The 21,336-nt window shown below is 40.8% G+C and overlaps 1 protein-coding gene across 2 annotated transcripts in view; it reads left to right on the forward strand.

Moving 5' to 3' along the window:
- The window catches only part of stk11ip (serine/threonine kinase 11 interacting protein), a 29,271-nt gene extending 12,580 nt beyond the window's left edge, over positions 1 to 16,691 (forward strand). Inside the window, exons 20-26 of one of the 2 annotated variants that reach the window (XM_073462341.1) lie at positions 801 to 910; positions 3,012 to 3,109; positions 4,804 to 4,982; positions 11,742 to 11,826; positions 12,773 to 12,855; positions 14,079 to 14,305; positions 15,484 to 16,691. In XM_073462341.1, coding sequence (XP_073318442.1) covers positions 801 to 910; positions 3,012 to 3,109; positions 4,804 to 4,982; positions 11,742 to 11,826; positions 12,773 to 12,855; positions 14,079 to 14,305; positions 15,484 to 15,624 — 923 coding nt within the window. In that variant the 3' untranslated portion in view covers positions 15,625 to 16,691. Of the gene's footprint in view, positions 1 to 800; positions 911 to 3,011; positions 3,110 to 4,800; positions 4,983 to 11,741; positions 11,827 to 12,772; positions 12,856 to 14,078; positions 14,306 to 15,483 lie in introns of both variants that reach the window. The other variant, XM_073462340.1, reaches the window with a different exon arrangement.
- Positions 16,692 to 21,336: the final 4,645 nt, after the last annotated feature.

Genomic DNA, 21,336 nt, shown 5'->3' on the forward strand with positions numbered 1-21,336 from the left:
GTTTGGATACCGCGTGGCACAGAAACCCTTCTCTCTGTATCTCTGTGACAGCATCCGATTTCTCCCACATATGGCTGCCATTTTTAGATGAACCACATGTGCAACAAGACAGACTGGAATCATTACTGGAAGTGATGGGAGAGGAATGAAAGTCGAAGAGAGGGAGGGCGTAATAATAGCTTTCAGTATCTTTTTTGTGATGTTGCAGTTGCAGTGCCAAAGAGTACCATGTAATCTGTCCTTCTGAAACCACAGTCTCACACTGGAGACGACTCATACTCATCCTAAAACACTGGCACTGAATATAGTGTCTTTTTTTTTGGTGTTACAGTGCTCCCATTGTTGTAGAGCAGAGGCCTGAAGAAGTGCTTTGTTTCTAAAGACAAATCAACCTGTGTGTGGAGTGAGTGTGTGTGTGTGCATGCATTCACCTTTCGTCTCTGCAGAGCACATTGTCTGAAGGTTCAAAGGCTTTTTTTTTTAATCTGATCTCTGTTTGCGCTCTCCTCGAATGAAAGACGGTGGGTTTGTTTTGGCCTCTCTGCAGGTCCGAGCCCTGTCATTTTTGAGTAGCTGTAACCATTAATCAGTGTTCAAATAGACTCCGCTGCTGATCATTTGTGGATTATTGCTCTTAAATTCCTTCCCGTGTGAGGGCTGTTGGCTGACGCTGGAGTAAAATGTAGCTAAGGTTTCATGAAAACCAAGAAATATGTAAGTCTTCACATTGCCGCCAGGAAACTCTTAAAATAAATCAAGTTATCCACTTACTTATTCACCAACTGTCAATGTGTCTGTAGATGATTTGGACCTACTGTCTGAGGACTACGAGGCCGTGGACCATCGGCTGCAGCTTTACCTGGATGTGGAGGTGTTCGAGGAGGAAGAGGAGGTTCACTCTTTCCTCAAGGTAAGAAAGACTGGAGATAAACCTGCTTTTTAACCACGTGTCCATGCAGACGACTGACGTGTTACTGGTGGATTCCACTAGAGGGCACACCAGAAAGTAAAAATGTAAAAACAATTGTAAACCCAACGTGACAACCGTTTGAAAAGTTTGGCATTATGGCCGTTGCCATGTTGGTTTTTTGGAGCCAGAAATGACCATATGTGGACACGGGTGAGAGCAGTGGTCTTGGTTTGGTACTAATCTCTGCCAGCAGCGATGACACATTGTACAGACGTGGACTTAGTCTCTTAGCTTGTCTTCAAATCTTTCCACCATTGTTGTCACTGCTGACATGCTCACTGACCCCTGACCCTGCTGCATCCCCATACTGACCCTGCGCTGACCCTACCATTCATGTGCAGTTTGCGTCTTGTGTTCACGTAGCGTTCATTTTTGAGGACGTGCACAACCAAACCAAACAGACGCAGGATACGTGAGGCAGCCATCATGCGAACGAAAACTTTAAATGCAAGTATATATCCAGCTTTTACTCAGTGAAGCAAGTAACAAGCGAGACAAGACGAGACACAACGAGGCATATTAGGAAACAAGACAGGATAAGCACATTGTGGGAGGACAGAAATTAAATAAAGGGAGAAGGAAAATTACTGGGATGTTGGCAGCGTATGTTGTAGACATTTTGTGGCAGTGTGAGGGTGTGTGTTGGGGAACAATAAGAGAGAGAAGTTTAGAAAAAGGAATGGAAATATGGGGGGAAAAAGTAAAATAGATTGTAGTAAATCTGACCCAGTTTGTACTAGGTTGAGTTTCCTTAGCAGGGAGATGAAACGTACTATTATTGTTTAAACACATGTTTTTTCTATCTCAGGTGTTTCTCTGTAACATAAAATACTCATGTCTATATAACCAACAAACAGTGGACTGCAAGAAGTAGTTACATAACCACCACTAAAACCAGTAATTGTCTGTTTTACATTCAAGTTTTATAAAGATTAAACAAACAAACTCAAAAATGTTAATTCTCTAGAGGTGCTGGTAGGCAGGCGTATGCTAAGCTACGCTAACCAGCTGAGTCGAACACTCAAAACTGGGCCCATTTGGGTGGATCAGCTTTGACGAACAATGCTGGCAACCTAAGCAAACAACCTCATCACCGTCATCGGCAGTATTGCCGAAGTCTGATTGGTGCAGGAAATGTGTGACATCACTTTTTTTCCCAACTGAGCCATGTCTCATTAAATCAGCGAGAAAGTACAAACAAAAACCAGAAATTCAACAATCTTCAGTTCATGTCAGACTCCATCGCTCACAGCAAGAAGCTGATTGATAGAAAATATGTTTTCAGGGCTTTTAAGTCTTTACTGGAGCTTATATTAGGGCAGGAAACCATATTCCTGCCAGACTCTACTGTTTAAGCAGAGTTTTGCCCATGACGACTGCTTGTGAGTGATTGCTTAAATGTAGCAGCACAATGTTTTTATGTCCCTGTTATTGTTTCTCTGTGACTGCGGTTTTAAAAAGTCCTCTAACGTGTCTCCCTAATGGCCAAAAGATTCCAGCTTAACGGGTGGTGACAACTTTAAGACCTACAGCTGCGGTTTCATCTCAGTCGGCCGGGATGAACGCAGTCAGTAACTCCCAGGAGCCCATTCAACCCAGAGTTTCTTCCTCTTCTTCTTTCGTAGCTTCTTTGACAAGCCCCGCTGTCACTCAGCGTTCCTCAAGACCTTTTTTAATATGCAGTACATCCTGGGAGCTCTTCAAATCAGCAGGCTAGCGCTTGTCTCTGTCGGACACCTGGACGAGGAGCAAAGAGCGGAACAGGACCACAGCTGGAAACAGGAGGTCCCGCTCCATTCATCTTAGTTCTGTTTGTTTATCCAGTGACAGGGGCTGCTCGCTCTTTCACTCAGGCTTTTACTTCTTGTGTTGTTCTGGAGGAAATTAAGCAAGACCTTGCTCTAGAGGTTTGTTTTAAACCCCTATAGAGCTTGGGAAAAACTGGTGTTGTTAATAGCTCGGTATTGAATTTTACGGCCTTATGATGCTAATTATTATGCTGTATGAGTTATGTCATGTATCCTTTTTGCTGTGCCTTCAGATGTCAGCTGTCAAATTTGGGGAGCCAGGGGAGATTCCCTCTCTGTTGGTGGTGTCAAACCAGAGAATCTATTTCTTGGAAATTACGTCAGAAACTCAGTGAGTAAAACAAGTATAATTCTTTCTTGCAGTATTATATATTTTTGCATTAATTATGTCTTCATTTTTGGTAAAAGGAAAGAAAAAGAAATTAGGAAGTAAAAAGTTATCATGAATGTACTAAAATACTACATTTTCAATTCAATTTAGCCCACATATAGCCCAAAAGCACAAAATTGTCTCTTCTTCTATGCTTAGACCCTCAATTTCTAGAAGTTAAACCTCCTCAAATAACACTTGTTAGGTGCGATGTGTAAGATATGGCCAGAATTTCAGTTTTAAACATTCAAAAAATTAACTTGCGCTATCAGCAGAGTGTGAAGAAACAACAGTGTGGAAGCTATACCGGAACGAGGCCATAGTCTGATGGCTGCAAGCTGTGACTTTACTACGTTTCAAAAGCTGTATCAACTTTTTTAGTCTAATAAATAAACAAAATGAACTCACAGAATGTCAAGACTGTAAATTGTCTTAGACCTATTTCCCTTATTTAACCGAAAACACAACCATACACCAAGTTTTTCTCTAAATACACATAAACAAAATAAAACTCACCAAAACAGTCAAAACAATTCACAGAGTAAGATGGGAAAATGTTCCTACTGCTGATGCTCAACTCTTTCACGCTCTTTATACCGCACCTGTCCCCGACTGTCGTCTTTGTCTTCCCCAGAGTCATACTCGTTGTTGGGGCTGCTGTAAATCGCCTCCATACTGTATCCCCAGTCTTCAAGCTGACCTCCACCAGTCGGCTAGTAGAGCCGCTAGCTGCACAGCTAACTAGCTAATGGCAGCTAGTAGCTACAGGCAAAGACAGCTACAAGAAAGAGTAGAGTAAGCAGAACTTTGTGATTATTCTGGTGATATGCTGCCCTCTATTTGGAGGAAAAAACTGAACATTCATACAACACAATAGGTGAGACATATACAGAGCAAACAGAAGTAAATTTCTCTTCTCGATGTCACCAAGAGCAGGTGGACCTCGACCACGAATGGTTTTGTGAACAACTCAGAAGGAAACAGAATACAAAATGAAATAAATGAACCCTTAAGGTAGGATTAGGTCAGTGAGATATTGACGCAACACATTCCAATTTATCAAAAAAAGTAATTAAATCCTGCTGGTGTGGACACTGATACAAAAGAGAGCGCCAAGCTGCAGTTAACAATTATGACTTCTAACGCTGGTGTGTCGTCCCACACCCTCCGTTTAGGATGTGGATTATATTGCATAACCTGCACAGGTTTCTGGGTCACATCTTGAGAACACATTGACCTCGCAGTGTCTGTGGAGTCTTTTCTCCTCCTGTTAGTTTTAGCCCCTTTTGTTATTTCTTCTCTCCTCTGTCGCACAGATGAAAAGCTTTTCTTCTCTCGTCCAAACAAGATCGATTACCTTCAGACATGAGCCGGTGCTGTGATGGCTCTTACAAGTTAATTTAGACCAGAGGAACTGACTTCTCTTGTTCTAGGCACTGTGCAGCAAACTTATTATTTTGACCTTATATCTCGACGAGGTATTACGTTAGTTATTACCACGATTGTACTGAGTAAACTTTGGCTTTAACAAACACTTTTTAAAGGGTTGTTCTGGCAGTGGCACCTCCAAGTGTCAGAGATCAAGTAAACCATTTAATCTGTCTCACCGTGACGGCACAATTTTCTGATGCCTCGACGTCCTTTCCTCCCAGCAGAGGCCAGCTGTCCGATTGGCTGCAGAAGCGGGACAGCCGCCCAATCATGGAGCTCAGCTACCTGGAGGTGGGACTTGGCTCTCAGAGCATCCACATGGAGTTTGGGGACGGGGGCCCGGCCTACACTCTACTCGTACGGGACAGCTTACGTTGCAAGCGCTTTTTTGGCCTCTTGACAGGTAAAGGAAACCCTGCCAAATAGAAGCAAAGTGGAAAATGGTTTGTGCTTAACGTATGGAAAACACATAAAGGAGGTTGTATTTTCTGAAAATAGAAACTCAGTGACCCTGCTCTCTCTCTGTACTTACTGGTTTCACTGGTTTCAGCACTTTCCTCAGGGCGCTTTGAGGGAAGATGCCACATGGTAAACCACAGACTAATTTAGATTAAAAACAAGTTGTACTGTTGAATCCCTGAGGCAGGTATTGGAACAGCATGTTCCCCTCACAGACATTGTACCACAGAAACCCAAGCTACTCCCCTCACAAGCTAATACTATACCATATGTGTGCTGCGTGACGCAGATTTCTGCCCCCTTTGTATTGGGTTCACACAGACTGAGCACATCCTGCCCAGACCAACTACTCGTCTGTGAGGGAGGACCAGCGGCTGAGAGGAAAACCTTTTATTAGATGGGGGCTCCTGCTCGGGCCTGGAATGTCTGGAAAAAATATGGAAAATTAATTTGACAATAGGCAGCCTCTAAACGTGAGGAGCAAACAGGAAAACATCTTGGCACATATGAAAGAAGTACTGCTGCTCAGTTCGAGGACATATAATACCACATTTGTGGAGAAATTTGAAATAGAGAATGTGACGCATGGAGGTATTTTTTCATGATTACGGTTGCATTTTAACATTTTGAGGATACAAGATACTGAACACAGCCATAAAAAAGAGGATTAGAAAAGCCACTTTTTCCACAACTGTTTCTGTCCAGCTTTCACTCAAAAGCAATCAAGTAAATAGTTTTGGAAGTACATGGAAAGTGATTCATGATCTTCTAGCTTCTCATACAGTTTTTTAAAAAGCCCAGTCATTGTTTTCTTGATACTTTTTAAGTTTAATTCATTCTTTCTTTCATTAAATCTCAGTTTTCTTCCTTTATTTAACCAGGCAATAAAACATTTTTTTGATATTTGAAAAGAGGCCCAACCCAGAAGGCAGCATTAAAAACATGGTTAAAAACAAAAACTGACACACGTTATAAGAGTATAGACGATGTACAGTTATGACTGATAAACCGGTATGATTTTCTTAAACTGCCATTTGCCGTGTTTACAAGGATCCTACTATTCCAACGACAATCACAATAACAGCCCAATCAGAATAAAATTGCCTTATAGAACCACCTAAATCAAGAGACTGACCCGATTGCAAGGAATTTCCAATTGGATTCAGAGTGGTGGTAAAAACCTGGGTTACGGTCAGGGCTAGGGTTTAATCTGATAAAACTTGGGTTATGGTCACGGCTAGGGTTTAATCCAATAAAACTTGGGTTACGGTCATGGCTAGGGTTAAATCCAATAAAATGTCAATTATGGTCACGACTAGGGTTCAATCCAATAAAACGTCAGTTATGGTCAGGGCTAGGGTTCAATCCAATAAAGCCAGGGCCAGAGTTTACGCCAATAAAGCTTGGGTTATGGTCAGGGTTAGGGTTTAATCCAATAAAACTCGGGTTATTGTCAGGGCTAGGGTTTAATCCAATAAAGCCAGGGTCAGGGTTTGCTTCAACAAAGTTAGGGTTTGGGTCAGGGCAAGGGTTTAATCCAGTAAAGCCAGGTCCAGGGTCAGGGTTTGCTTCACCAAAGTTAGGGTCGGAGATCAGTGCCAGGGTTTACTGCCTAAAGCCAGGGTTAGCCACAGCAGCATTAGGGTTATGGTTTAGGGATTACAATAAAGTAAAAACTATTAGAAATAGTTGGTTACTCTCAGTGAAATTCAAGTAAATCTTGTTTTATTTTATAAGTCCTTCTGAACTGTCTTCCAGGAGGAATGGGCAGACAGTTTAAAAGCTTTTGTGAATTTGCTGCAAATCCCTTTAATGACATTTTAGAGGCATTTTCCAAAACATACTTTGCTTTTCTTTCTTCTTCTCTAGCTTCCCGTCTGTCCTCTGAGAGCTTTTTTCTATCTAATTTCATAAACAGCTCATTTGTTGCGTTGTGTTCTTCATGGCTGAAAATGATTCCAGATTGCTCTCAGGAAGACCACAGAGATTGTCTGAGACAGAGCAGACAAGTGAAAAACACAAATAATGGTTCCCTTCCAGGTGTATTATAAAAACAAGCATGAAAATCTGATGTTTGGATGCCAGATACCTACGTGTAAAGTGCGTGTATGTTTATATTCCCTTCATTGACGACAAAGATAAGTAAGTTGCTGTTATGGCAAACTCTGTTTTCCTAATGCCAAATTAACCCCAAAACAGCTGTTGTACTATTCTGTTCAAAGAAGTGCGGAAAAGCTTAACCATAACAAATACCGTCTATCGTCCAAGCTGGCTCCCATCATGTGGACAAAGTCGAAAACCACAACTGGAATGACGAAGGAGTCGCTGGCTGGAAGAGAGAAAGGATGTGGTTATAACAAGGACAGTTTTCTGGAGCTGAGAAACAAACCAAGTCTGATACAACTTTATTGAAACATGAGATAACACGAGACCGCTGGAATCTGGAAGAGTCTGTTACTGATCTTCTGTTTTCGTTGGCCCGTTGTTTTCTCTCACATAGAGGAATTTGTCAGTTTTTGTTGTTGAACTCAAACTGTGTAAGAGGAGATTTGAGTGATGGATGTATCACCTCAATGAGTTTATAGTGTTCAGCAGGGAGAGAGAACATTGTTTTGGGGGAAATTGAAAATCTAATCCTAACCTATTTCATTGGCATTGTATTCGATCTCATGTGAAAATCCATCAGGGACACTGGTGTTGGTGGTGGAGGCAGCCAAAAAGTCTGGGACTGAAACAAGAGGAAGCAGAACTGACAAAGACCAGAACACCAACCAAAGACCATGCACTGAAAACTTAACATGCTCGGCCAGTCACCTTTGCTTACTTGTGATTGCGATCTTGGATGGCACATTGCTAAAACTGTCCACGCTTACACGTTACATGGTCTTTTGGTTCATATGACTCTCACTGTTTCTTCTCATCACGTGAAAGTGTTGCTCCAACAATGTGAGAGACTTTGACTCCAGTCCAATGCAGATTTTTGTGAAAGTGGTCAAGCCATCTGTCACATTTTGAGGCTGTTTACTGGACATTTTACTTTAAAAAAGAAAAGATTACAAGACCTAAAACAGAAATGAATCTGATTTAAACTGACATTTTTGTGTTTAAAAACAGCAGCAAGGCCAGAGAACAGGGCATGAATGATACCTTTTTCATCCAACAGTAACACGGTTTGATAAAGAATCAACTGAGTTTTGACAATTGAAATGTTAAAAGATTAAACAACCAAAGTTTTTGAAAAGAAAAAGGATTTTGGTGCCAAAGTAGAACATTTTGTATTTGACTTCTGGCACACCGACTCTAAAATAGTTGTGAGGCAATGCAAAATGAAACAAAATGTGATAATTTACTAATACTTTTTGACATATACTCAATTGAAAACAGTACAAAGACTAGAATAGCACCAAATAGAGCACTTATCTCCGACAAGGACCAACAGTCCCCTTTTGGACACTCATAAATACCAGCCACCTTAATACACCTGATTTTTTTTTTCATTAAGATCCAAGTATTGTTCCCTGAAAAATAAAAAAAATGAACAAGAATGTTGAAAAACTCCCTCTCTCACAATGTTAAAGAAAGTGAGAATAAAATCCTGGATCTTTCCCTTTATCCAGATCCACACCAAAAGGTAATGTGGCCAGTTCTGGCCTAAGGCCCATCCTCCATCCAAGTTTGGTGGAAATCCATTCATTAGTTTTTGTGAAATTCTGCTGACAAACCAACCAACCAGCAACCTAACCAACCATACAGCAAACCAACAAACCAGCCAACAAACCAACCACCCAACCAGCACACCAACTAACAAACCAACCAACCAACCAACCAGCAAACCAACCAACCAACCAACCAACCAACCAACCAACCAACCAACAAACCAGCCAACCAACCAACCAACCAACCAACCAACCAACCAACCAACCAACCAACAAACCAGCCAACCAACCAACCAGCCAACCAACCAACCAACCAACCAACCAACCAACCAACCAACCAACCAGCAACCTAACCAACCATACAGCAAACCAACCAACCACCCAACCACCCAACCACCCAACCACCCAACCAGCACACCAACTAACAAACAAACCAACCAACCAACCAGCAAACCAACCAGCAAACCAACCACCCAACCAGCACACCAACTAACCAACCAACCAATCAACCAACCAACCAGCAAACCAACCAACCAACCAACCAACCAACCAACCAACCACACAGCAAACCAACCAACCAACCAACTAACCAACCAACTAACAAACAAACAAACTGACACTGGTGAAAACATAACCTCCTTGGTGGAGGTAATAATATATTTAATGTTTACCTCATCAACTTCAGTGATTTTAGTAAATATATGATGCCAGCAACACGTTCCAAACAAGCCGGGACAGGAGCAACAAAAGACTGAGAACGTTGTAGAAAGCTCCACAGACTTTCTACAGGTAAACAGGTTCACTGGTAACAGGTGATAGTATCACGATTGGGTATGAAAAGGGCATCCTCAAAAGGCTCAGTTGTTCACAAGCAAGGATGAGGCAACGTTCGCCACTTTGTCAAATACACGATTGTATAAAGGAGATTACTACACGGGCTCAGGAGCACTTTGGAAAACTGTTGTTGGTAAACATAGTTTATTTGAAAAAGATTGCATTCTGTTTTTGTTTGCTTTACACAGCATCCCAAATGTTTTAGAAGTCTTAATAAGAAGAAATGTCTGCCTACAGCCTCTGCTACAGGGTGCATGTTGAGTCACATTCCCATCTGATCTCCTATAAGACTGGTTACTGAACCGAAATACTTCTTGAACACCGACTGAAACAGCTCCGTAGCTCTAAAAGTTGGCATCGAATGCTTGGTGAATGCTTCCCAGTGTTGTTTACTTTACTTTATTCTTTGATCAGATAGTTCCTGAATTTAAGTCAGGAAGTCGTTGTATGGCTGTGTTTGGTTAAGACGAAATTAAACACTGACGCATTTGATAATGCTGGATAATTTTCTTAAGTAGTAGAAATGTTTTTTGCAGACAAATCTCAGATGAGATGGCTCCGGTTTGAAGCACAGTTATGCCAGTTTTAGACCTCGCGTGCCTGACTAAATTAAACCCTGATGCATTTGTGGACCCATTTTGGTAAATATAAAAAGAAATGTTAGCACTTTTGTAAACATTTAGTACAACACCCAGCCATACTTTGAGATTAATTCATTTATTAATAATAGCACTAAATTCTAGAGGCCTTAAATTAAAAAACAAAGTTAGAAAAACTTAATAATCTTTGTTTTTTTTTTTTTTTTTCTACTCCAATAATTATGTCACAACGCCTTAGATTCAACTCGCAACCCCTAAATTAGTTACATTCAGTCTCCAGCCGGGCAAATGTATGAATAGTAGAGCACAGAAATATGCATAGACATCAGCCACAGACACACTTCTGGAAATATACGTTTGTTAAACATGTGACCCATGTGAGAAAATGACATTGACCTCCATCCTAAGATGGGTATTGATGAGGCACCGTTAACCCGTCATTGTCCTCCTTCTTCCCCGCTCCTCCTTAGTGTCCCTTTAAATCCTTTTGAAGTCCGCCTATTCAAACTTGACTGTGAAGCCACACTGCAGATATCCTCTCTGCCCCGTATTGTTGTCACACTCAATGATACGCTACAATAAGTGGATGTGAGCGTGACCCAGTGCATTGTGTTCCCAGCATTTTCTCACCCACCGAGTCTATGCAGCTGAAATCTTACACCTGCAACTAGAAACCTTTTGGCTTTCTTATCGGAGTTACAATACCAGAAGAAGTCTCAGATTGAGTTTGGCTTTTGTGTGTGTAGACTTCTTTTCCAAGAATATTTGGGTGTGACATTTTTAGGCTACTGCAGCCCTTTTCAGGTTGAAGTGAGTCGTTTTCTCTGACTCCATAATAAATCTTGAAAATATGCTTTTATTCCTGGTGGTTAAAATTATGTGTCTTAATCCATCTTTTCTTTTAGTTGTTGCTTTGTTTTGAAATTGTTTTTTTCAAAATCCTTGTTAGATATTGCAGTGAGCAAGTATTCATTAATTTCTTTGGTCACTCCCACAATTAATCGACAAATAACTTAAAAAATATTGAAAATTAACCATCAAAAACTATATCTAGTTATTTCTTAAGTTGAGTTCACACTTTAAATTAAATTGGGTGATCCACTTTTTCGAATAATAAAAAAAAATAAACACAATTTTTTCATTTTGGCAGTTTGTTTATTTATTTATATATTTATTAGGATCATTTTTGTAATATGGTTTTTGGGTTTTTTTTGCACTGCCTGAGAACTAAAAAGGGTAACAATTTTCCCAGATCCAGTTTTTCTGTTTTCCTACATCATTTTTTAATTTTAACAGTTGGTTAATTAATTTATTAGGATCATTTTTGTTTATTTTCGTAATTCTCATTGTGGCCACAAGTGGATGAATTACACCACTATCAATTTAGTTTTCTTCCCGGTGAGTTGTTACTAAAAAAAATTGGCAAAACTATTTTTTCCACTTCTTTTTCACAGATGAAAACAAAAACATACTGAAAATGTATTTATTTAGTTATTTATTTATTTAGCACTGGCCTCTCAAAGCTTCTATACTCTTGTTCACAATGACTTCACATTTGTTTCAAGACTTTTCTATTCTTGGTGCTTTCCTTTGATTTTGTTGTGATTTGTTTAGGAATTGTGCGTGAGATGGCCCACAAATCAGACAGCAAGCTGAAGTCCATCTCCACCACGAGACTCAACCCTCAGCACCACCTCTGGTACGCTCCACCCAGCCTCCACACGCATACGTAACCATGGGGAAGCTGGGAGAAAATGGCCGTCAACTTTTATTTTATTTGTCTGTGTGCTGAAAGATGTGGTCTAAACAGTGTTGTGCACATTTGTATGTGGTTGTTGGAAGGTGTTAATCAAAGGGAGTTCTAACACTGCACATTTCTGACACATCTTTAGTTGATTACAATCAGCTTTTTTCGACTTCATTTTGTGAAACTGCGCTGCTAAATTAGCTGGAAAACCACATCTTAATTTGTAACATGTGTTCTGCTACAAATCCCAAAGAATGCGTGTCATGTCGTGTCACCTCCAGTAGTTTTTATACGCCCTTTTTTATTGTATGTTTTTCTCACCAAAACAGAAGGCGGTAGCTTTTTTAGGTTCTCACTAAAAAAACACAAGAAGTATTATTTCAGAGAAGGAACGTTTCTCACAAACAAGAGCAAAACGAGCAAAAAAAAAAAGCTGGGAGTGATTAAACATTTCAAGTCTTTGTAGCTGTTTTGACAACCTGGAAAACATGAGGAGAAGATTTGGAAATGAAAAACGTGCATTTTTATGACAAGTAGGTTAGAATATCAAGGTCCCAACACTCACTAACACCTCCAATCTCCAAATGTCATCAGTCCACAGGCCCTTCACAGCTCAATAATCAAAAACTAAGAACAAATCAAATCAGCAGCTATCTTCAGCTAACCACAGTCTCCGAACAATCCAAGACCTGTCAGCTGTTATTATGTCAATTATCCCCCCTTTCCTGACGCTGAAGTGCCTCCATCTAAAACAGCACCTGGCAGCCACAAGCCACCACAACACTGTGCTAACTTTATGAAAACATCGTCAAGTCTTTCAACTGCACAGTTGGGGGATGAAAGGAGATTTTTGTGCTAATAAATGCGAAGTAATCTTTGATTTCTTTTCATCTGTCAGGCCTCTAGTGTGTGAAGACATCCAGGCTGATGTGGAAGACGGTCAGCTGCAGTTTTTCTACATTCTGGCGTTTGTTCTGCAAGGTGATATATCCACTCATTCTGTAGAAAACCTTTTAAACTTTAAAAAAAAAAAGACTTTTTTTCTAGCTTTTTCTCAGTATTATAGATAGAGAACAAAAAAAAGTCAGAAATCAGATATTATTTTGTCTGAATTCTGAGTTTAGAATAAGTTTTTACAGCGGCTCTAATCCTCTTCCATAAGGATCTTTACATTCTTTACAAAATATCTGTGAGGGATCTGCCTTCACCTGTGTTTTTCCATCTGACTCTCCGACTCTCGTTTTCCTACATGTTCACTCATTAGAGGAAAGATGAGATTTCAAGACTCGACATGTCATGTATAAGGGCGTCAGAGGGTGAAAAGAGCAGTGCTGTTAACGCTAATTACATAATAAGACACGCTCCTGTCTTCTTCCTTTCTGGGTTCATGTTTATGTAGAAAGCAACTAAAGGTATATTTCTCTTGTATTTAGGTCATGTAGCTCGAGAAAAAGTAGAATCAGCCAGATCATAAACATTCATTTCAACCAGCAGGAAGAGAGCCAAGAGTTAATGCCGCAGTAAAAGCCCTCATAATATTCCTGCAACCCTAGAAATAAAAAGAGGTGCCAGGAAAATATGCTAAATGGGAGTAATAATAAGAAAATGGATGCAGGATTTTTTTATTTCCTTCAAGATAAAACCAAGAGGAAAATGTGGAGGAGAGGATGTGATTTGTGGGGAAGCAGCTGACGTGAAGTGCCTGTCAAAGACCCGTGTTAACAACCTTTCTCATAAAAAGAGGCAGAAATCTGTCGTCCTGAGTGGACTGAGTGACAGGCGACTGTATGGGTATGCATGCGGTTCGTGCACGTGTGTGTAGCGGTGCTGCAGGATGCCTCGCTGTCTTGTCGAAGCCAAGGTAGCTGCAGGCTACACACAGCTGTGCACGTCGCTGGAATTTCAAGTGCTTTAATTTGAGCGTGCCTCGATCTGCCTTTACTCTCTGCTGGCTGCTCGGAAGACGGAGCTATTTGACATGAAATATGATACCAAAACTTATCTTTGTAGCAGAAAGGTACTTTATAAAGCTTTTAAAATCAGTGACCTATGACTGTTAGCTGTAGTACTATATCAGAGGCTAAAATCGACACTTGAAACCTGCTTTATTTTTTATCTAAACTATATAATCCAAGAGGGAAAAGATAGTTGTAAAGATAAAAGCAAGATAAATGCATTTAAATGAGGTCATATTTTCCTTTCAGAGGATATCTGGACGCCCCTGACAGTCCTGGCGACCCGGGAGACCCTCTACCTGCTCAGAGAGGATCACCAGTGGACGAAGAGCTCCAACAGCCTGACAGTGGATGAAAACAAAGAGCCGAGCAGCGGCAGCGTCACCGTTTTAGAAACGCTGCCCATCAGCTGTGTGAGCTCAGTCCACCTGTGGCCTTCAGACGAGTGCAGGATGGATATCAAGCTTTACGATGAGGTGGGTATGCAGCACGTCATGGGACATGATTCTGCTGCTTCCACTGTACGACAAAAACATCCATGTCCGGCTGCCAAGCATCGTCACATGCTTAGAGTTTAACAGAAAAAACAAAAAAGAAAGAGTAATGGTTTGATAGCAGACTGGAGCTTTTTTAACATAACACCTTTGTTTCTATTGGTTTAGGAGTTGATTCATTCATTAAAAAGGGAAGTGAGGAAAAAGAATGAAAGATCAGAAAGACCAGAACGAAAGATCACAAAGACCAGAAAGAAAGACCAGAAAGACCAGAAAGAAAGATCGCAAAGAAAGATCACAAAGATCGCAAAGAAAGATCACAAAGACCAGAAAGAAAGATCACAAAGACCAGAAAGACAGATCACAAAGACCAGAAAGACCAGAAAGACAGATCACAAAGACCAGAAAGACCAGAAAGAAAGATCACAAAGACCAGAAAGACCAAAGAAAGATCACAAAGACCAGCAAAGACCAGAAAGAAAGACCAGAAAGAACGATCACAAAGACCAGAAAGAAAGACCAGAAAGAAAGACCAGAAAGAAAGATCACATAGACCAGAAAGAAAGACCAGAAAGACTGAAAAGACAAGTTGAAGAGACAAGAAATTCAGTTTGCTTGTTAAGTTAGAAAACAATTAAAAGTCCTTAAACAGTCAGACATGAGGGAATGGTTCAAACAACCAACAAACTACAAAAACAAATGAGTAATCAGCTCCTTAGATAAATAAAGTCATCAGACATGAGCTTTTGCATATGAAGTCTGGTATTTGGGGGAGCTGTAAGCCCCTGAATCAAACTGTAAAAACAGGTATTTATAGAGCCATGTTTGGTGTTGATTCGTTCCACATGTGCATAAAGTTACTACAGTAGAACACTAAACCGACTGATTCCTCTAATTGTTCCTCTTTTCGCCGTGATCTGCAAACACAACCCACAGTTTGTTTAATTACAGCTGCAACAATCAAGAAAAACAATCCAGGGCGAGTGGGCATATTGTAAACCTCAGCATGTGCGTTGAGAGCTTAATAACGCTGACCAGGAAATGGATGTTTTCAACGATGTGATATCAGTTACAGCAGCCCGTGTTGTCGAGATGAATTTTCCCCGAGATTAACCGCTTTAATTCTCGTCGTCTCTGCATGTTGTGTTTTTCTCGCGCAGACGGTGAAACAGGAGAAGACGTGGTGTGTGCGCTCGGAGAGCACCGAGCTCCTCCAGGGTCTGCTGGCCTGGGTCAGAACACAGTGGGAGGCCATGTTCGGAGTAAAACTGCACACAAGCCTGCAAGACAAAGCGGCGTGAATGGCGGGGGAGGGCATGAAGACAGAGAAAGAGTTACAGACTGTGTGTGTGTGTTTTGTGAGCATGAATCTGCGTGTTGGTACTGGGAGATGTTTGTCTTTATTTTCTCTCCACGCAGTCTGCACTCAGTCTGCTCCCATTACGCTCGTTGCTTTCTTCGTCTCTTAAGCCAAGAGCTTGGAAATGATTGCACTCATTCATGTGGCACACAAGCCTGTAAAAGCACTGGTTGCATAATGTTTCCCTCCAGATACCAACTCTTCTGCAGCTGAAATGGAGTGTGCCTTGTTTCTTTTTTCAGCTGCCATGTTTTCTTGTTGAAATGCACCGACCTTAATGAATCTCGTATGTTAGTCAATCGCCGTAGCCTGGAGCTGATATGGAGCAGATTTTTGGGAACCGAGAGAGCATAAAGAGCCTCTCTCGTTAAGCCGGACAGAGTCCTTCCTCGCCGTGTCAGGGTGCACTGGGTTGTGACATCACGCGCTCAACACGAGGCTGGAGGTGCTCCTGAAAGCCCCGAGGGCTCAAGACACTGTCATCAGGGGTCACCTCACACCTTTCCACCCCCAATTAGGGTCTCATGATGTGTCTCTGAACCGTGTCATGTGAACAGAAGAAGGATACCAGAAGTGCAAAACTGCAGAAATCCTGTGAACTTCTCAAAGACGAACAGTAGCGGTTCTTTTCTTTTGTAACGCTGTTGTGTTTTTTGTTTATGTTCCGACGGAGAAAACGTCCGGAGCAGTCATAATTCGATCAGTGCCACAGATTTGCATTCAAAATATCTCAACATCTGTTTATTTAGTTTATGAATGAGTTTTCAAATGGAATCCAGAACCTCTGCAGCTGTGTGCACAATGTATGTAGCCGTCGGTACACGTTCTCAGCATGCACGGATGCAGTAAAGATCAAAATGAACCGAATTTAGATTAACCCGTGTAAAGTAATTTATTTCTTTGTTAGCGTTTTTTTCATTGTGGGTTAATGCAAAAAGTCTTTTATTTTTATATAAAAACAAATCTGATGTGTGATGTGTGTAACTGAAGATAAAAGTGAGGTGTTTATTTGTGTTTTTTGTGTGATTTCTTTTTCAGAAACTGAAAGAAACTTTACTAAACTTCTCACAAAGGTTCATTTAATGGTCAGTAATATCAGTTATAATCGCAGAGTTTGGTATTAAAGCCCAGAGAAGCTGTTCTTATTGTCAAAATGTGTGAAGACTGAGTGGAGGGCAGTGGATATGGCACCCTTTGTGGATCTGTTGGTTCTGAAAGGAAAATATGTCCCAAAAAGTAGCTGTAGGTAGCTTAAAATCAAACTTTGAATATTCAAATATACTGTCCTTTTCAGAAAGTTTCTTCAACGTAGCAACAGACTTTTTATTCTTGTGTGGCAATTATTGAGCTGAAAAATGAGATTGTGTTTTAACAATGGGTTTCACAGTGGAGTCCTCGACCCAAAAAATCCAGCGAGCATACCCCAAAAAACATTAAAGGGCAGCACATTTCAATTTCCAAGTCAAGGAGGACAAAATCCTCCCATTTCACTTGTTTATTTGGCTCACGTCACACAACACAATAGATAAAAAGCTTTCTCGTTTCGGCCCAGAGCCTTCTCCAGAGTGTTTTTTTTTTTAATGTGACCACTTTTTGTCAACACAAAAGCATTTATCTATTGTGATGTGAGCCAAATAATATGAAATACGAGTATATTGTCCTCCTTGACTTGGACATTTGAGATGTGCAATCCTTTCATGTTGTTTTGGGATATGTTTAAGTGTCAGGTATAAGAAGAAACTGAACACGGACAAATGAAACGATCTCCCTGTCCGTCAAACTTTCAAAGAAATACTAAGTGATGATGAAACGAATTCTCTCAAAAGCCAACAAAACTGTTTGGTTTTATAAAATACGGTCTTGTACATCTAAACTACCTCCCAAGTCAATATGCCATGATGATTCTCTTCTTGACCTCTTTCACAGTTAATCTGTTTACTTTCTTTGACGGACGATTGATAATGTCGTAATTATGGTTTCACCTGAAAAAACACGTCAGCTTCTAGTTCACACTGTAAAATTCGTCATCTCTGAGCTGAGTGACAGGTATGGAAGCCCTTTTCCGCCAGTTAAAGAAAAAATACATTTGATGAAAATATCTTCCCAACGTAAGTCGTAATTATATGATTAAAAAAGTCTTAATTATGAGATAAAACGTAGACATGATATAAAGAAAGTCAAATCTATGAGATAAAAATTGTAAACTATGAGATAGAATGTGAAAACTTTGACAATAAAAGTCAAAATTATTAGATCAGAAGTCAAATTTATGACATAAAAGGACAAAATATGAAATAAAAAATCCAAATTTTGAGTTTAAAAGTCAAAAAGTCAGATAAAAAGTCAAAATTATTAAATAAAAAGTCATTTAGGACAAAGACAAATATAATATAAATAAAATAAACTGAAAATTATGAGGAAAAAAATTATGAAATAAAAACTGAATTATGACAAAGTCTCATTTATGAGATTAAGTCAATTATAAAATGAAAAGTCAAAATTGTGAGTTAAAAAGAACATTTTAAGGCAAAAGGTTGAAATTATGAGAAAAAAATTTGAGTTAAAAAGTCAAAATTATCAGATGAAAAGTCAAAATTTTGAGGCAAAAGGTTGAAATTATGAGAAGAATTGTCAAGATTTAAAGTTAAAAAGTCAAAATGATCAGATAAAATTACATCCAGCTTTCATCATCTTATTTTCGTCTTTAACTGGCTTCCATAGATTAGGTGCTAAATTGCAGTGGTTGTAAGACTAATCAAGGTTATTCTATATAAATGTTGAGGAAACAATATCTTTTCTCCTTTTTTAGGATCAGCTTAATCACTCCATTACTTCTGGCTCCGGTTATAAACAGCAACAGTGCAGGAATGCTAAAAATCTGCAGAAGAACTCGTGGATGTTTGATTATTGGCTCTGACTCGTGACTGTTTGGTTACACAGCGCTCTCATTGCCACCCAACACCAAACTGACGATCCCGGCCCTCTTAGCGAAGCTCTGGGCTCAGCTGTGAAAAGGTATGTTAACCAATTTCACAGTGTAAATATTATTGTAGCCACACCGAAGGCCGTACATGTGTTGCGCACATGCTCGTTGGAGTGATCGCCTTCAATTTGACCAACGTGGCTGACGAAGACCCGATGCTCAAAACCAGAGAGCGGATTTACACTCGGATGACTGGTGACTGCTCGGCCGCTTCCCCTCTGCAGCGTTGTTATAATCTTAACACAATAAACCAACGGAGCAGTTTGTGGTTGATTCTCTTGTTCCCTCCTGCAGAAGAAGGTCAAAGGTCAACTGCAGGTGGCTTGAAAACCTCCGAGTCTCCCCCCAGAAGAAGAAGCGGTTCGTGTTTCTGTCGACGGACACGTTGCCTTTTAGCTTTTTTCCACGGTGCTCGGCTCCAAAAGAACCGAAGGACTTACAGGGTGTATGCAGACAAAGCTTTCATGCTAAGAAGTCATGTGTTACAGCTGCAGCTCCCCTTGTTGGGATTTTAAGATTTAGCACATAAGTCAATAATAAATATATTAAGTGCTTGAATTGGAACCAAAAAGTAGGAAAATGCCCACCACGTGCAAGCCGCATGGATAGAGAAGGGCTGGATTGTTGGATTACATAAATAACAGCACTGGATGATCCTTCTGAAACAAAACTTTGCATTAGTGTTGCTTCCTTACTTTCTGTGTGGCAGCTGTAGTGATAAGTTTACTTTGGAGCAGCAAGCCTTTGACTAAAGTCAGGGTTAGCCCACTTTAGATTGTGCCAGTCTATCTTAGCATTGGGCTAAGTGCTGTGTGATTAAGACCTGACCCGGGGATAACTTAGGGTTAGGGTTACATTGTTAACCAGGGTTAACCTAAACCCAGGGCTATATGAACACTAACGTTTATAACCTAGAATGACATGTTTACTTTAGCCCTGTTTCACATTGGCACCTTTTAGACCATATTTTAGTTCATTTACAGGGGTTAGCCCCACAAATTCAGGGCTAGCCCTAGGCTAAAGTCGAGGTCAGACAACTTTGGATTGTGCCAGAGTGAACTTTTTTTGAGGCCTAGTCCACATGTACGTGGGTTTTTTGAAAATGGGGTCCTAATACAAAAACGTTCTCCATCCAACTGAGCACTTTAGCACCGCGCCTGAAAAACCGCGAGGCGATTTATGTGCAGGACACAAATCTGTTTTTGCCCGTCCAGGTTTAAATCCTGGAACGGAGTTTCTGAATATCCTCACATTGGATGCAATTTTCCAAAAGTTGAATTTTCACTGACCTTAAGTGCAGTTTTCATGTAAATAAAAGACCACAACACATTGAAAAAAGCAATATTTAAGAAATACTCGTGTACATGAGGACGGGGCCTTGCCCTAGGGCCTAAGACGTCTCCAAGACTGCTTTCAGCCTTTTAGGAACTTCCTGATTTTTATTTTTTTTTTTGCCTGGAAATAATCAGATTTGTATTTCGCCTCATGAAGTCTGTTGTTCTTTCTTTAGGTGTAGCTGGGGATTAAGGAAGTGCAGTTTTGAAAAAAATCATCTACATAAAACTGAGTCAATGATGAGGTACACCGTGCATCATTAATTCTATTTTATGGATCTGATACGGCATCTGGGACTATTTTCCTCACTCTCACATGCCCATATTAAGCCGTGCATTTCACATTTTTTATTATCCTTCCCCCATGTGTTAATTGTCCATTTTCTCACATATTTTCTGAGGAGAGCCTCATCCCTCCTGCCAGGAATAAAACACTTTTGTTTTTTGGCCTAAACTACGGTCAAATTAATGAGCCCAGAAAGTCAGCCCTAAAAAATCCATGAGTCATAACGATTACGCACCGTGAATTTATGTCACAAAGAAAGGTTTCGGGGAGGAAACGAGCAATCGAGCCTGGTACTAAAACACGACCACAACATGTTGCACGTTCAGTGTGACAAGGCGGAACGCTTCGCAGGTGGGCAGAAAGTCAGAAGTGAGTCCTGGCCTCGTTCAAGCAGTTGATGTATTCACTGCAGGGGTGTAGGAAGGAATTTTTCAAACCCCGAGAGAGACTTAACCCACCCGCTTTGGCTCAGATTGCATATTCCCCCAGTCATTTCTTTGGCCCTTGTCCAGCTATGGGGCCCTGAATGTCACACCTTTCCCACCTCAACCACACTGATCCTAACACGCCCTCACAAGAATCCACGAGCGGAGACGAAACATTAAGCTTCTCCGCGATGCCAAGAGATGCACTGCTCTTATCTGTAAATAACCGCGGATAAAAAGGATGCAGGTGAATGAGTTCAAAGTCCACATTTGAAGAACCGGAGGAAAGCAGGGAGGATAGTTAGTGTGAGGAGAAGCTGGGATGCAGCCACGCCGACTTGGCCGGGCGCAGACATCTGGCCTGATTCGACTTCCCACAGCCTCCTCCAAACATTTCGAGTCCTCTGGTAAATCAGGAGCACTACAGCTGCACCGTGCATGACAGCAAGAAATCTGTTGTTTTGCCGAACGCCCGAGTCAACTAAATTCTTGGAAGGTGGGCCTCCTCGTCTAAAGGCCGTAGTCACGCAGCGCTCCGTCAGGCCCGGTGAGCTGCCAGACTGCGGTCCAGAGGACAACACGGGGTCCTCGACAGAGGGAGGAATGATTCGATCGTGGAGTCGCT

This window comes from Pagrus major, chromosome 24 (genome assembly GCF_040436345.1).
Source record: "Pagrus major chromosome 24, Pma_NU_1.0".
Lineage (NCBI taxonomy): Eukaryota > Metazoa > Chordata > Actinopteri > Spariformes > Sparidae > Pagrus > Pagrus major.